The sequence below is a fragment of the Seriola lalandi genome, unplaced genomic scaffold, assembly GCF_002814215.2.
Source record: "Seriola lalandi dorsalis isolate HSWRI2012SDOR001 ecotype SW California unplaced genomic scaffold, Sedor1 jcf7180002053933, whole genome shotgun sequence".
Taxonomy (NCBI): domain Eukaryota; kingdom Metazoa; phylum Chordata; class Actinopteri; order Carangiformes; family Carangidae; genus Seriola; species Seriola lalandi.
Window position 1 is genome coordinate 46380 of NW_019524486.1, and position 13160 is coordinate 59539.

The 13160-nt window shown below is 43.0% G+C and overlaps 1 protein-coding gene across 1 annotated transcript; it reads right to left on the reverse strand.

The window, feature by feature from the left end:
* Window positions 1-2: 2 nt before the first annotated feature.
* LOC111652248 (ataxin-2-like protein) lies at window positions 3-12873 on the reverse strand. The gene is made up of 23 exons (XM_023402462.2): window positions 12147-12873; window positions 11138-11177; window positions 10544-10600; window positions 10063-10134; window positions 9781-9940; window positions 9232-9353; window positions 8873-8964; window positions 7554-7802; window positions 6444-6895; window positions 6251-6337; window positions 6026-6139; window positions 5755-5835; window positions 5542-5603; window positions 4224-4582; window positions 4053-4122; window positions 3140-3271; window positions 2671-2734; window positions 2144-2325; window positions 1863-2004; window positions 1583-1692; window positions 1124-1303; window positions 833-1004; window positions 3-722 (listed from the first exon to the last, which is right to left on the reverse strand). Exons 1-23 carry the CDS (start codon window positions 12269-12271, stop codon window positions 673-675), a joined length of 3174 nt encoding a protein of 1057 aa, XP_023258230.1. The 5' UTR covers window positions 12272-12873; the 3' UTR covers window positions 3-672.
* Between the last annotated feature and the right edge of the window lie 287 nt (window positions 12874-13160).

Here is a 13160-nt window from a genome sequence, read left to right on the forward strand (position 1 = left end):
CCTTTGTAGTTGAGTTGAAAACTTTATTTTTTGGTCATTGTTGTTTTAATATTTTTTTTGTCCATCTTGTCCATTTTTTTAATTAATTATATTTTCCTACAGGAGAGAAGAAGGGCAAAGGGGTGGTTTTAACTACTGGATCAAGTTAAAAAAGAAAAGAAAAAAAAGTGATTTGCTAAAAATCCCCTCTCCTCTACAAATCCCTCCTTTCATGCTGTATTCATGAGAATCCCACGACAGTCTGTGTTTTGTATCATGGTACTTACAAAACCCCACAAGGCTAAAAACACATTGCTGGAAGTGTCTGCTGCTGTTTTTCATCCGTGTTCTTTCCTCTCTGACTGGTCCGCCCAGCAAGATGCCCCGAAAAGGGAAGAAGTCGGAAAGAAGAGCAGGATGGCAGCAGGGGTCGGACGCTGCTGCTGTAGTCTGCCACCTTCATCGTTAACATTAAAAAAAGGTCCTTCTCGTCTGGAGCTGACACCAAGGTTTGTACTGATGAAGAACATTACAGCAGAAGAATAAGGTGCTGTGAGACTTCTGTCCTCTTCTCTCCTCTGTGCGATCCTGTCTGTTGCATTCAGTCTGGGCCTCACATCCAGCAGGAAGTGGGGATGTTGGGGCTCATTCCAGGGGGCAGTTTGGGAGGGTGGGGGTTGGTCTGGAGGGGATTTAGTTTCCAGGCGGATGGAAGGAAGCAGGGTGCGTTTGTACCTGCATTGCTGTGGTGGGTAAACACAGAAATTGAAATTGTAAATCCTACACTTTGAACAAAATCAGCTTTATTTGATAATTCAGGTGGGGGGGTTATTTTAGGCATTAGGGCTCATACCTTGTGGATGTCCTATGTAGAAGTGCTGATGTGCTCCTTGCTGAGGTCCGTGCTGGGGGTGCTGGGGCACTGAGCCAGGGCCCTGCTGAGGGGGCGGCTGTAACATCACTAACTGGGGCTGACCGTGGCTCCCCGAGTGGTGGGGACCCGACATGGCTCCCTGTACGTGGGCCTGGGGGGGCAGGACAGTGACAAGTTTAGATCGAGACAAAACTTTTCAAAAGATGGAACACTTTTAAAAAAAATGTATATAATAATAAATGATAAATAAGTAGCACTGTGGATCCATACCTGTGTCAACTGTCCCAGGGGGTATGTGGGTGGGATGCCCTGGTGGCTGTGGATGCTGTAACCCTGAATAGGGTAAGAGCCCTGTGGAGATGTGTGGCCTGGTGGCATGTTGGGTGGGGTGGGTGCTGACAGGGGACCTGAGTGGTACAAGGACTGTGGCTGTGGGCCTGACTGGGCGTTCTGAAGGGAGAGATCACAATGTAAAAAAATGTTAAGAGATCACAAATGAATCATTGATGTGTCCTTGGAACTGGAGCCTTCAAAAAGGTCAGTCCCTCCGAGGCTGAACCTGTGCCTCCTCCACAAAAGCAGTTGTGTTTTTATACTCCACTAGACCTTATAAAGTCTACATTTCAAGTTCAATGAGTCTAAAAAAGCTGACTGGGAGATCCAGTCCCTGAAATGGGACCTAGCAAATTTGTCTACATATATTCAAGCAGTCCCGTAGAGGTATCTAACCTGTCCAGGGCTAGGTGCAGCGTGCTGGGGAGGGGGCTGGTTGCCAGTTGGGGTGCTGGAAGGCTGAGGCTGATGCACTGCCCCCGAGTGGTGGGAGAAGGACTGTGGAGCTAGAGAGAAAAGAGAAAGTCAGTGTCTTGGGAAATGCTTTTGAAACATTCAATGAAAACACAGGAGTGGGAACAGGATGACAGATACTTAATACCACTGAATATTCTGAACCTTGTATAGAGATACTTTTGTTTCTCATTCATTACTCTGTACATTTGGCAACCCTCACCGTAGATGCCCTGCTGTGGACCCTGAGGTCCATCTCCCTGTGTTTGAAACTGGGGGCCTCCTGGGGGTCCCAGCGCTTGTGGATGGGGACCCCCGCCTTGACCTATCATCCTGGCTCCACTCTGCAGCATGGAGTACATCGGCTGGAGAGGGAGAGATGACAGGAACAAATGAAACTATTTTAATACATTTATATATGATATATTTAATGTATTCTTTAATGCTAATTCAAACTCCCTGCTAACAATTTGAAACCTGAATTATAGGGGTTAGACATCGTACCTGTCCAGGGTAGGGAGTCATGGCCTGGATGACCTGCTGCTGGCCGTACTGCTGTGGGTTGTACTGAAGATAGGACTGAGGGTAGGGGGATGCTACCAGCGGGGCCCCAGCTGCTGAGGCTGCAGCTTGCAGCATGGGGGGCGCTGAAGTACCATGGTCAGAGCGAGGGGCCACTACTGAGCCTGATGAAGGCAAATAATAAGCAAGACATTAAAAACATAAACATATTGGTACACTTACAGTTTTCCAAAATATTTAATATTTGTCGCAAGTTATAACAACTTGCTAGTTTATGTAGTATGACACCTCCATAATACACAGCAACTCAAGGAGCTGGAACATAATAAAAGCATAATTTAAGGTTTAAGTGAAAAGCTCGAGTCTCAGCACTGTTTTCTGTGAAGTGTGTTTCAAGCCTTTGATATACAGAGAACTGACAGTGCATCTATTCTAGAAGCAACTTCAAATGGAAACAACAAATTAAAACCTCAGACATGCAGCACTGGAGAAGAAAACACTGCATTTACCTTTGGTCCTGGGGTATTTTCCCTGGTTGACTGTAGACATGGTGTACTGATACATTGGTGGTGGCTGAAAAACAGAACCGAGGTCAACACATATACTATATTGGGAGGAATGAATATAAAGCTGAAGGGATTATTTGATGAAAACAACATTTATTGGAAAGAATTCTGATAATCAAATAACCATTTCAGTTACTTTCAAAGCAAAATACCAATAAAAAACATCTCTGAGTGAAGCTTCTCAAATGTTAGTATTTACAGATTTTTTAAATATTCTATAAGAGTGAGATTTTCTAAAATGACCTTGGTTACTAAATAAAACTTTCCCTCTGAAATCGTGTACTTAAAAATTCCAATGTGTCTGGCACAAAAGTGATGGCATGGCTGTTCCTTCTAAACACTTTGAACAAAGACTGGAATGTCTTTGATGAGAGACGCAGCCACCCAGGTAAAAGTTTTAATGCTCATGTACCTGCACAGAGTGAATCTGCGAGACGTAAGAGAGGTAGGGGGCAGTGTAGAGCGGTCCCTGTCCACCTGGGTGAAGGACCACTGGGCTTGGAGGAGTCGGCCGAGGTGGAGTGGGCGCAGTGTTGGGCTTCGCCTGTACAGTAACAGAGCCAGAGGTAAATACATCTGCATGTGACTTAGCTAACCACAAGGGTTTCAGCACGTTTTATTTTTCAGTGTTGCAGTAAACAAAATAATAGCACAGCTACAACAGGTCTTTGATTGTAAAATATTTGCTGCTATAACGATTTGGACCGAACATAAGCATTTTTCATCTTTTTTTTTCTTTTTCTTAAATGCACAGTCCCACCCATGGCTACTTTACGTAGGTACGTATGTTTTGATCTGTACCAGACTCAATCTTGACATAACATTGACAAATTATACATTGTCTGAAAGCTCCAAGTCTCCAGGTTCTGTCTGCAACATTTTAGGATCCCCATTATTACTGCAACAACTGTTGACGCAGAATTGTTTCAGACTTGTGGCTCCACAGTGTTTTCCACACAGAAAGGTACTGCTCCAGGCCTTATATTCCCTTTTGATGCCAATAACATAGATGAAGCGAAAAACACACATTCCTGCCGCGTTTGTGCCTCTATAACTTGTGTATCTCTTATACTCATTGTGAGCTGCCTTTCAAGAGGAGACCGGGTTTGTGACTGTAATCAAAAGGGTTGAAGAACAGTAACCTTTTCATTTTTGTTATCTAATTTTCCAGCTTGTGTACTATATGTGGGTGTCTGGTAACAAGTTAACTTCTCTACATTTTCTGATCTTCAAACCACATCATATATATACACAAGTACCCTCTAGTTATCCAAGCTGACAATATTTTCACATTTCAAGGATTTAACAAGAACAAATTGACTTACCATAGGCATCTGAGGTTTAATAGGGTTGAACTCTTTAGCGTTGGGGTTTAAGGTTGATTTCTTTACTTGGCTACAAGATATAAAAAAAAGTGTGTTTACAAATGACAATCACAATGCCACAAGTAAGCAAAATCAAATAATTTACAATGAGTAATTATTCTTAAGACTCACTCTGCCACACCCTCCGTCCGCTCCGTTGTCTCAGACCTGGCCTCCTCACTTCCCGGGGTCCTGGCTGGCTGCGGGGCAGCTGGCGACTGCCTGTCTGAAACAGGCACTGTGGTGGCAGCCGATGCGGTGCCAGATGTAGCTGTGGTGTCCTTGCTGGGGTCCTCAGCAGGAGCTGGTGAAGGCTGAGGTTGGGGCTGAGAGGGGCTGGGAGCTGGAGGCTGAGGTTTAGGGTCTGAAGCAGGGTGAGCATCTGATGATGAGGCTTTGGCTGCGCTGGGCTGGGCGACCTCACTGACGGCAGGAGGGGTTGCTGCTGCTGGAGAGCTGGGAGAGCTCGAGCTACCTCCACTTGGCTGGAGCTGGAAGACAGAGAGAAGCATATAAGTACAGAGGCAATGAGAAAATAGTGAAGCTGGATCAAGGTGATCATAAAACCAGAGAAAGGAATTAATAATAATTACTTTCATTATCGATTCATCTGAGGATTATTTTCTCATTAACCTTTTGGACTTTGGATGTCAGAAAATGGTGAAAATGTCATTAAAATTTCCTAAAGCCTATGCTGATGTTTTTCAGAGGCTTATTTTGTCCAAAACCACCAAAAATAATCTATTTACCATCACACAGGACAAAAAAATTCTCGCTATTTACAATTTTTTCTTGAAAAATGACAATTATGAATGACTAAGTGATTATTGGTCAATTGACAAGTTGTCTCAGCATTTAAATTAGATGTAAGCATAAATATAACACTAACGGCATGTCAATTCAAGACTTTTTTTTAGCTTTTGATCCGGAGAGTAACACATCATTTTACTGCACCTTTACAACTTGTTACCAAATCTTGTGATCAGGCAAAGATGAAGACAAATGTCCAACAAAAGTGCTGCAGCAGATTTGCAAAAACTAAAATTCCAAAAAACGTCACACAAGTATTTTTCTTAGATATGTCTGGATTTCCCTCTTCTAGCAGGGTGACTGCAGTACTACAACAAACACACCTTGCAATCAAATAACTGCATTACAGAAACCCAAGTCCCTTGTGTACAACAAAGTTTTAAACATGTTGCATTAAAGTGCGTACATCTTCAGTGGCACAATGTCCTGACTGATCTCTACAGCACCCAGTAAAGACTGAGTACGCTAACCAGCACTCAATGTCATGTGATTACTGTTGACGATCTCAACCAAATGGATAAGACGTGAGTGATTTTTTTAGAGGGGAAGTCAGGCTACGGTGATGTCTCAGGACGTGGCCCCTTGATTGGTCACAGATTTTCTAATTTCACACTTCACTGAAAGGCAACTGAACTCTTACCCTGAATTCCTTGCCAAATTTCCGCAGCTCCTCAATCTGCGACCTTTGCTGCACTGATGGAGCTGGTGAGGAGACAGGAAACAAAGGTTAATGAAAATGTGAAAGTATGAAGTCAGCGCATGCTCTCAAAAACACACAGGACATGCAACTAGGCACAAGTGGAAGTTTTATGATTTATTTCCAATATTTAGCTAGTACCAATTTGAAACACACCTTTACTGCTCTTGCTTTCCTCCGTGCTGCTGGGGCTCTCGGCTGAACGTTCTTTTGCAGCTGCACCAAGGATCTCATTCACTGTAATGACGAGACAAACGGCAAGCTAATTAGTTGTAGCGCTTCATTAGATTCCACCTTCAATACTCGTCGCTCACTGCTACGAGGTGACTGTCTCATTGAAGCTCATGTCATCACAGGATACAAATGATTTTGACATTGATTTCAAACTCTTTAAAACAAGAACAGAAGGCGAGAGGTGAGACAGTACCATCTACAGGGAAGAGAGGGGCGGGGCCAGACGTCTTCTGGGCGGGCAGGGAGACAGAAGATGTGTCTAGATAAGGTGTGTCCTGGGAAGAGCCTGATTTAGGAGAGCGAGTAGCTGAAGGGGACACGATGGAGAAAAAGATAAAGGTTACGTTTTCTGCAAAGTTCATCAATAATATAGGAGACTGTATTACAGCAGTTAACAGGATTTGACTGCAGCTTATACCTGTAGATTGATTGTGTGAGTTTGAAGTGCGGGCTGTCCTGCTCGACTGTGGAGGTCTTTGGGCTTTAGGAGATGTTCTGGCAGAGACTGAAAAACACAAAAAATCTCCTTAGTTTTTGATTTCAGACCATTCATACTACACAGGCAGCATGCACAGATGCTGTGAAAACACTTTGGACACAAGTTCACACACCTCCATTAACAGGCCTGCCAGCGTCAGACAGTGAGTGTGGGAGTGAGTGGGAATGAGGGACTGTGTGTCCGTGCGGGGCAGGGGGGCTGGCCGGGGAAGGGGCCGCGGAAGCAGAGGCTGGTGTAGGTGCTGGTCCACCAGGAGAGGCAGGTGTGTATGGGCTGGCAGGGCCAGAACCCGGGCCTGGGCTGGGACTTCCCTGGGGGTGGTGGGGAGTGTAGGCACCGCCTCGGCCTGACAGAGGGCTGCTTCTCTCTGAGGGGGAAACACCAGGTTGTGGCCCCGCAGCAGAGGGCAGTGAGGGTCTGGGGGAAGAGGAGGATGGAGGGGTGGAGCGGTAACCTCCACTTAGACGGTTATGGGATTGAGGCCCACCAGGACCCCTCTCTGCTCGCTCTCGCTCCCGGTTCATTTCTCTCTGACGCTGAGGTAATGGAATGTACTTGCCCTCCCTGGAACAGAAAGAAAATGTATCATACAAGAGGAACAGGAAAAAATACTGTACCACAAAACTGATTTTCAGAAGTTCATTTCTGACCTTGAAACAGCAGTTGACAAAACAATCTCACCTCAAAGTCCATTTAGTAGCTGTTCTGATAGGGAGCTTTTGATCATATCACACAATCTTCCTCAGTTTTTCTACTTGAACTGATGGTGTGATGGGACTGAAAACTGGACCTTAAAATGACATTGCTTTGTGAGCTGCTGTTTCCAGCATCGAGAATGAACTTTGACCTTCAACTTTTAAACCAAGAGAATCAAAATCTCCAGAGACTGTTAATGTCAAATGATGACACAATTTAGAATCAAGAAGTTCATAGAATTTACTGGTGACAGCCTTTCACACACAGCAGACACTGTAATTTCTCTGTTCCTTTATTCTGAAATGTATTTCTCAAAAATGTTCAGCTGTAGCTGGGGTTGGTGCAAGAGTTGTTGCAACTTTCAAGTCTCCTTGAGTACAGTGGATGGTGGAAAATATGTAACTTGAATAGTGGTCGGTGGGGCCAGTACTCGAAAAGAGTTGATGAAATGTTAACCAATATCTACAGCAAGATGAACACCACTATCTCCCTGCCTGACAAACACTCTACAAGTGTCTCCTCTCACCTGTTACTGGCTCCAGGGCTGTCTCGGCCCCTTTCGCGGTCTCTGTCACGGGGACTCTCGCGGCCCCTCTCCCGATCGTTGCCATCCCGCACCACAGCGCTGTATTTGTCTTCTTCGCTTTTGCCCTCATCATTTTCCAGGCTCACACGATGGCGATACTGGGGGCTTGACTCAATCTCACTGGCCAGGCGAGCGGCGCGCGCCTCCCTCTGCCGATACACCTCAGAGTTTCCTCTTTCCAGTGGCACACTGGGCAGCGAGAGAGAAAAGTGGGACAAAGAAACAGAATGTAAGGAAGCGACAGAAACCTTTAAAACAATTGATAAAGCCAAAACAAAGACCAAAAACCTGTCAAATGTGAAGATCTTACTGACCCAAACATTTGTTTTCCATTTTACTTGTCCCCCTCCACAGCTGAAAAGTATTCAGAGTCTTACCCAAGGAAGCTTCCTTGTGAATTAGCTGAAGTTGACTTTTGTCTATACATCAAGCTTGAATACATATGATGCAAGGAGTAGATAGTTTAGTATAGTCAATTTTAAGAAAAGAGCTCCAACTGAAATTAAGTGGAGGCCAGATTGCAGGTTTTCACTCCAAGTGATACATCATCTGATTAAAGTAAATGTCCCTCCTCTTTGGTTACCTCTGCCAAGGAGGTTATGTAATCACCCGTGTGTGTTGGCTTGTTTGTTTGTCAGCAGGATTACACAAAAAGCACTGAACCGATTAGCATCAAACGTGGTGGAGCAATGGGGCATGACCCAGGGAAGAACCCATTGAATATTGGGGCAGATCCAGATCATTTACTATGAAGTTTTCCTCCTCTAAAGTTGGTGTATGTTGTTTGACAGTGGCCTTGGTGGAGCCCTGCACTCTACTGAGCACATCTTATAGTTTAAGCTATGTGAAATCAGTAGGAGTGGTGCAACATTTGGTTATGGTGAAAATCTGTAAAATCCCAGTCAACAATGACTCAACTGGAAAACAGTAATTTATAGATAAAAGTAATTCTACAATAAAATACAACATCTTTATCTTGATGCAATATGTATGATATGTAAAGGCTGGCACTGCTCATATCTAATTCTGATAACTTATCGTTGCCAGTTTGATTACCACAAAAAATAAGCACTAAGCAATATTTTTCTCCTAGTCTCCTCACCAAAAATTAACAAATAGAGCAAAAATATGTAAAATAAAATGGTGTAGATCTTTAACTTTATTTCACATTATTTGTAGTGTTTTTATGCAGTTTTTGGCCTGTTGTAGTAACAACAATTTATTATAACTATTTATTATTACTCCCAAAAGCAACTTACGTATACATGGAGAGGCTGGCATCATATGTTGATGTGACTCCATATTTTACTTCATTGTAGCGGAACATCTCGTTGGCATCCCAGCCATTGGACTGAGGGGAAAAACAGGGAGAGCGATGGGGTAGTAATATAATCAGTGCTTTAAAACAATACTTAGTAGTAGAACAGTTCAGCATATCAGATTAATAGTCGACTTGTTTTAAAAGATTTATGTTTTGATGAATAATCAGCTAAATAAGAGGCTGTATGTGTTGAAAGTACATGACTGAAGGTGTATAATGTTATACCATCTCTAAAGGGCATTCATATCATTAGATGGTTAATTGGTGTTTCTGAGTGGAAGAGACAGGGCAACTCACCGCATCATTTTCCAGATCGTAACTCTCTCCATTGCTGTCTCCTCCCTCCCATCTCTGCAAGACCTTCTCCTTGTGTTCTCCATTGACGCGGGTGGAGGTGATGGCTGTGTCTGTGAAGGTGTCTGAAAGTCAAAGACACAATATTAGACAGGATAAGATGAAACACTCTAAAAATGTCTCTTTGGGCAAGATTTGTCTGCAGCCTGCATTTGGTTTTGATTCGAAATATAAAATTATATTACCATTTATTTTTCAACCATATTGCAGTTGTTTTTTTCGTATTTTCTCCTTGCAAATAAAGAGTCAAGAGGTACATTCAGGACAGTAGACTGACAAATGATCAACCTAGAAACATTTTTACAACACTTAAAAACCCCATTTACTATAAATCAAGGATGTGTTTAGCCTGAATGTAATCTTAATGCTTACAATTAAATCTAGCATTTTGCTGTTTTGTTTTTATGAAGGAACTATATATCTCTGCAAAAAATACATTGCAGGCCTGTGTTTATTACTTTACCAAAACCCCCAGCATGTGTGTGTTTGTACCTCTGGTGGCATAGTTGAGGTCGACATCTCTGCAGATCATTGTCACCAGGTCTGAAGGACTGAAGATCATAGTGTCAGTGATGTCCTCTCTCCGTGGCAGGACTGATGTTGATCCCTCCTCTTCAGTGCGTTTGTGTACAGCGTCCACAGCCAACTCACACTAAAAACCAAACATTGACAAGGCAGTGGAAATTTGAGGACTTACAGGAATATTTGTGGTGCTTCCTTAAATTGGTAGAGGGAAGTGCATGTGTGCCTGTTTGCTTAACATGAACTTCTTACCCGAGAACTTAGAGTCTTGAATATGCCTTCAAATACACTGCCATTCTTCACTCTTATGTCACAGGTAGAACCCTAAAAGAGATAAAGATTTTATTAAAACCTTGTTAACCAGGAGAGTGACTCCAAGCCAAATTTCATCCAACACAACATTCAACGTGCACACATACTGTATCCTATATACTGTACACATTTCATGACGACACATCAGGGGTAGCTTTGACAGAAGGATGTATAGCCTGCCTCTTTTCAACAAAATATATATAATTTTTACCCAGCCAAAAAAGCCAAAGAATTTTAACCAGCAACCTCTGCCAGCTGCTATAACCCTTCACGTCCTTGGACACACACAACAGATCATGACAGAAAAGGTAGCTTTGCAGTAGGTAGGTTACATCTTATCTCCGGGGTTGATGCACGTTAACTTCTCTAGCATAGGTATCATGGTCTTGGAAGGACGTTGACAAAAAGCCAAATGACTCACCACAACAGCTGTGAGGAAATGAAGCATTCTCGCATTGTTGTACACACCCTCAAAAACCTGCAGATGGAAACATTAAAAAGCATCCATCAAGACAACGTTTCATTACATAAAAATTGCCATATAGTGTTGAATTTGAAAGAACATGGTTTGATGGTGAATAAAAGTAACTGTGGCATAGTGTAAGCCACTAATTAAATACGCTAATCCATTACAAGAACAAGGGAACTCTAAGGTAAGGAGTTGAATTACAGAAACTTCCTGAGGCCACTTTTACACAGGAGACCCACTTTTTATGCACTGAACGGAAGTTTAACCTACATGAGGAAATTCCTATGAACTGTTGTCACAGGTTTATTTATTGTCATCACTGTTCAAAGAGATATGATTTGACAGTTCATATACACATTATTTTCTATTTCTGTAATGTATTTTTCATCAGTGATGTTCGTAAACACATGAATAAAAACATCCCTATATTTTGAATTATGAATGCTTAAGAAACAAGCATATTTTCAACATATCAACTATGTATGTTATTACTCCTTAAATATGTGGACTAAAAGGTGATGAACTAATCTGGATCAGGATACTCACGGGAGATGACTGGAATGATGGCTTTGCAGAAGTTCGATTCCTGTGTGAAAAAGCACAGTGAAAACTTGTTTGTCAACTTGAAAGTGAAAGGGGTACAAAAACTTGTTTTCAAAGCTTGTCAAGGCAGTGTCACATTCCACATTGAACATACACAAATATGGCTAGCCAAAAAGAAAGTGACAAGCTTATTCAGAGGCTTGACAAGTTCTCAAATCAACATGTATACTGCAGTGAAAATCTCTATCCACAGTCCATAATGGGTCCTTCTAGTATCTCCTATTATCAATTTTTCCTTTAGAGATACTGTCAGCATATAATATTTTACTGCAAGTTTTCCACCTGCCACCTTCAAGAAAAAGAGGAAAAGAGAAAACTACACCATATAAACCAGCTTAGATGGAAATGGAAACAAGCTTTGGAGGAATAAACTCATCTTGACACACTCAGTAAATGGATTAAGATCCATCTGAATACTAAATGCACCCCCATAAAGAATGCACGCATGGGATGGTATCACTGCTAGCCACTTTCACGGGCGCAAAACAAAGAGACGAAGCTGAAAAGAGTTCAGTAAACACACTCATCTCAGAGATTTAGACCACATATGACCTTGTCCTGGTCGTAAAATCTTTTCGATGTTAACAATAAGGTTTTTATATCAGGCTTTACTTGGCTACAAAGATGTCTTGTTGTAATTTTTAACACTTTTCTATCGTCAACGTCCCCTATCTGGCACTGACAGGCCAGATAAACTTTGTATCGCTTTTGTGCTGATTTGCTACCCATTGCTTTCACCAAACTTGGACCCACCCCATTAATTCACCTCGGGTCAATGTGAGCATTCTGATTGGTTAACAGTCAGTGTCAATCTAAAACAAACTGATTTCATTGGATTGGAGAGACGCTCTATTACCGGGACACGCCCACTGACACACAGCGCTTTAACCGGTAGGCCTCTGAGTCACAGGACAATCCCCGGACTGTCCTGGCAGTCCCCCCGCTCGCTTACCTCCCGGCCGGTGTCCTGTTGCCGCTGTTGATGCCGCTGACTGGGGAAGGCATACCGGCGGGGCCCGAGGTTCCGTTTGACGCTTTTCTCCCGCCTGAGCCGGGTTGCTGCTGTTGTTTCAGCATTGCGAAGCACAAGGCTTAGACAGTACCAAGTGTAAGCTAACTTATAAACACTGATACCTCCCGATGTAAAGTTCCTTTAGCAGTGAACTATCTTTAACAGTATCACCTGTCCTGAGGAGCGTAGAGCCGGTGTAACCTCAATAACACCGGCTATTGTAGCTAATCTCGCCAAGTGAATACCAGTCGCTTGTGGCCTAAAATGGAAAGGCAAAACACCTCGCTATTTAAATTAAATGTTGCATATAACTTAACAGATTTCCCCCCGACTTCCCACTTTGCAACCACAATGCGTATGTCAAAGCAAGCGTCTAATAAAATAACACGAGTTTCCGTATAATTATTTAGCAATGGCTGGCTAAGTTAGCATTAGCTTTGATCCTCAAGCTCACTTCGGGCGCTTTCCCTCCGGGATTTACTTTCTTCTCTCTGTCGCGTCGCCTTAGCTCCGGCACCGCGGACCCTTCCGTTAAAAATTAAGGTCTTAGCGTTACTGTCAGTTGCCTTAGAAAGTTAGATTTTTCAGGTTTCTTACTGAAAACCTGCTGCGGTTGGTCAACACCACCTCTCGGTAGGTTCACTTGACTCAATCCGCGCGCGGCTGAGTAGGAACCGGTCGGAAGGGGGAGGGGGCGTTGACGTGCGCGTGCGCCTTTGACCCACTGGTGAGCGCGCGTACGTGGAATAATGTGTGTATGGAATCGATATTATATCGATCCTAATTTATCTCTGAGATTAAGAATGAATGTTATCTACTGTACACGTGGCACTCACCACACAAAACACCTGTATTGTTTTGTTTACGAATGTCGCCTTGATACTTATTTATTTCAGCTTTTCATGTGTATGTTTCTGTTGCTTGCTTTATTTTTTCATTTTCATTCATGAATTC

Coding starts and splice junctions, on each gene's coding strand:
- LOC111652248 (XM_023402462.2), bottom strand. CDS start 12,271: ATGCTGAAACAACAGCAGCAACCCGGCTCAGGCGGGAGAAAAGCGTCA. Junction 6,896..7,553: donor AGCCCTGGAGCCAGTAACAG/GTGAGAGGAGAC, acceptor TTTCTGTTCCAG/GGAGGGCAAGTACATTCCAT. Junction 4,583..5,541: donor AATTTGGCAAGGAATTCAGG/GTAAGAGTTCAG, acceptor TCTGTCTTCCAG/CTCCAGCCAAGTGGAGGTAG.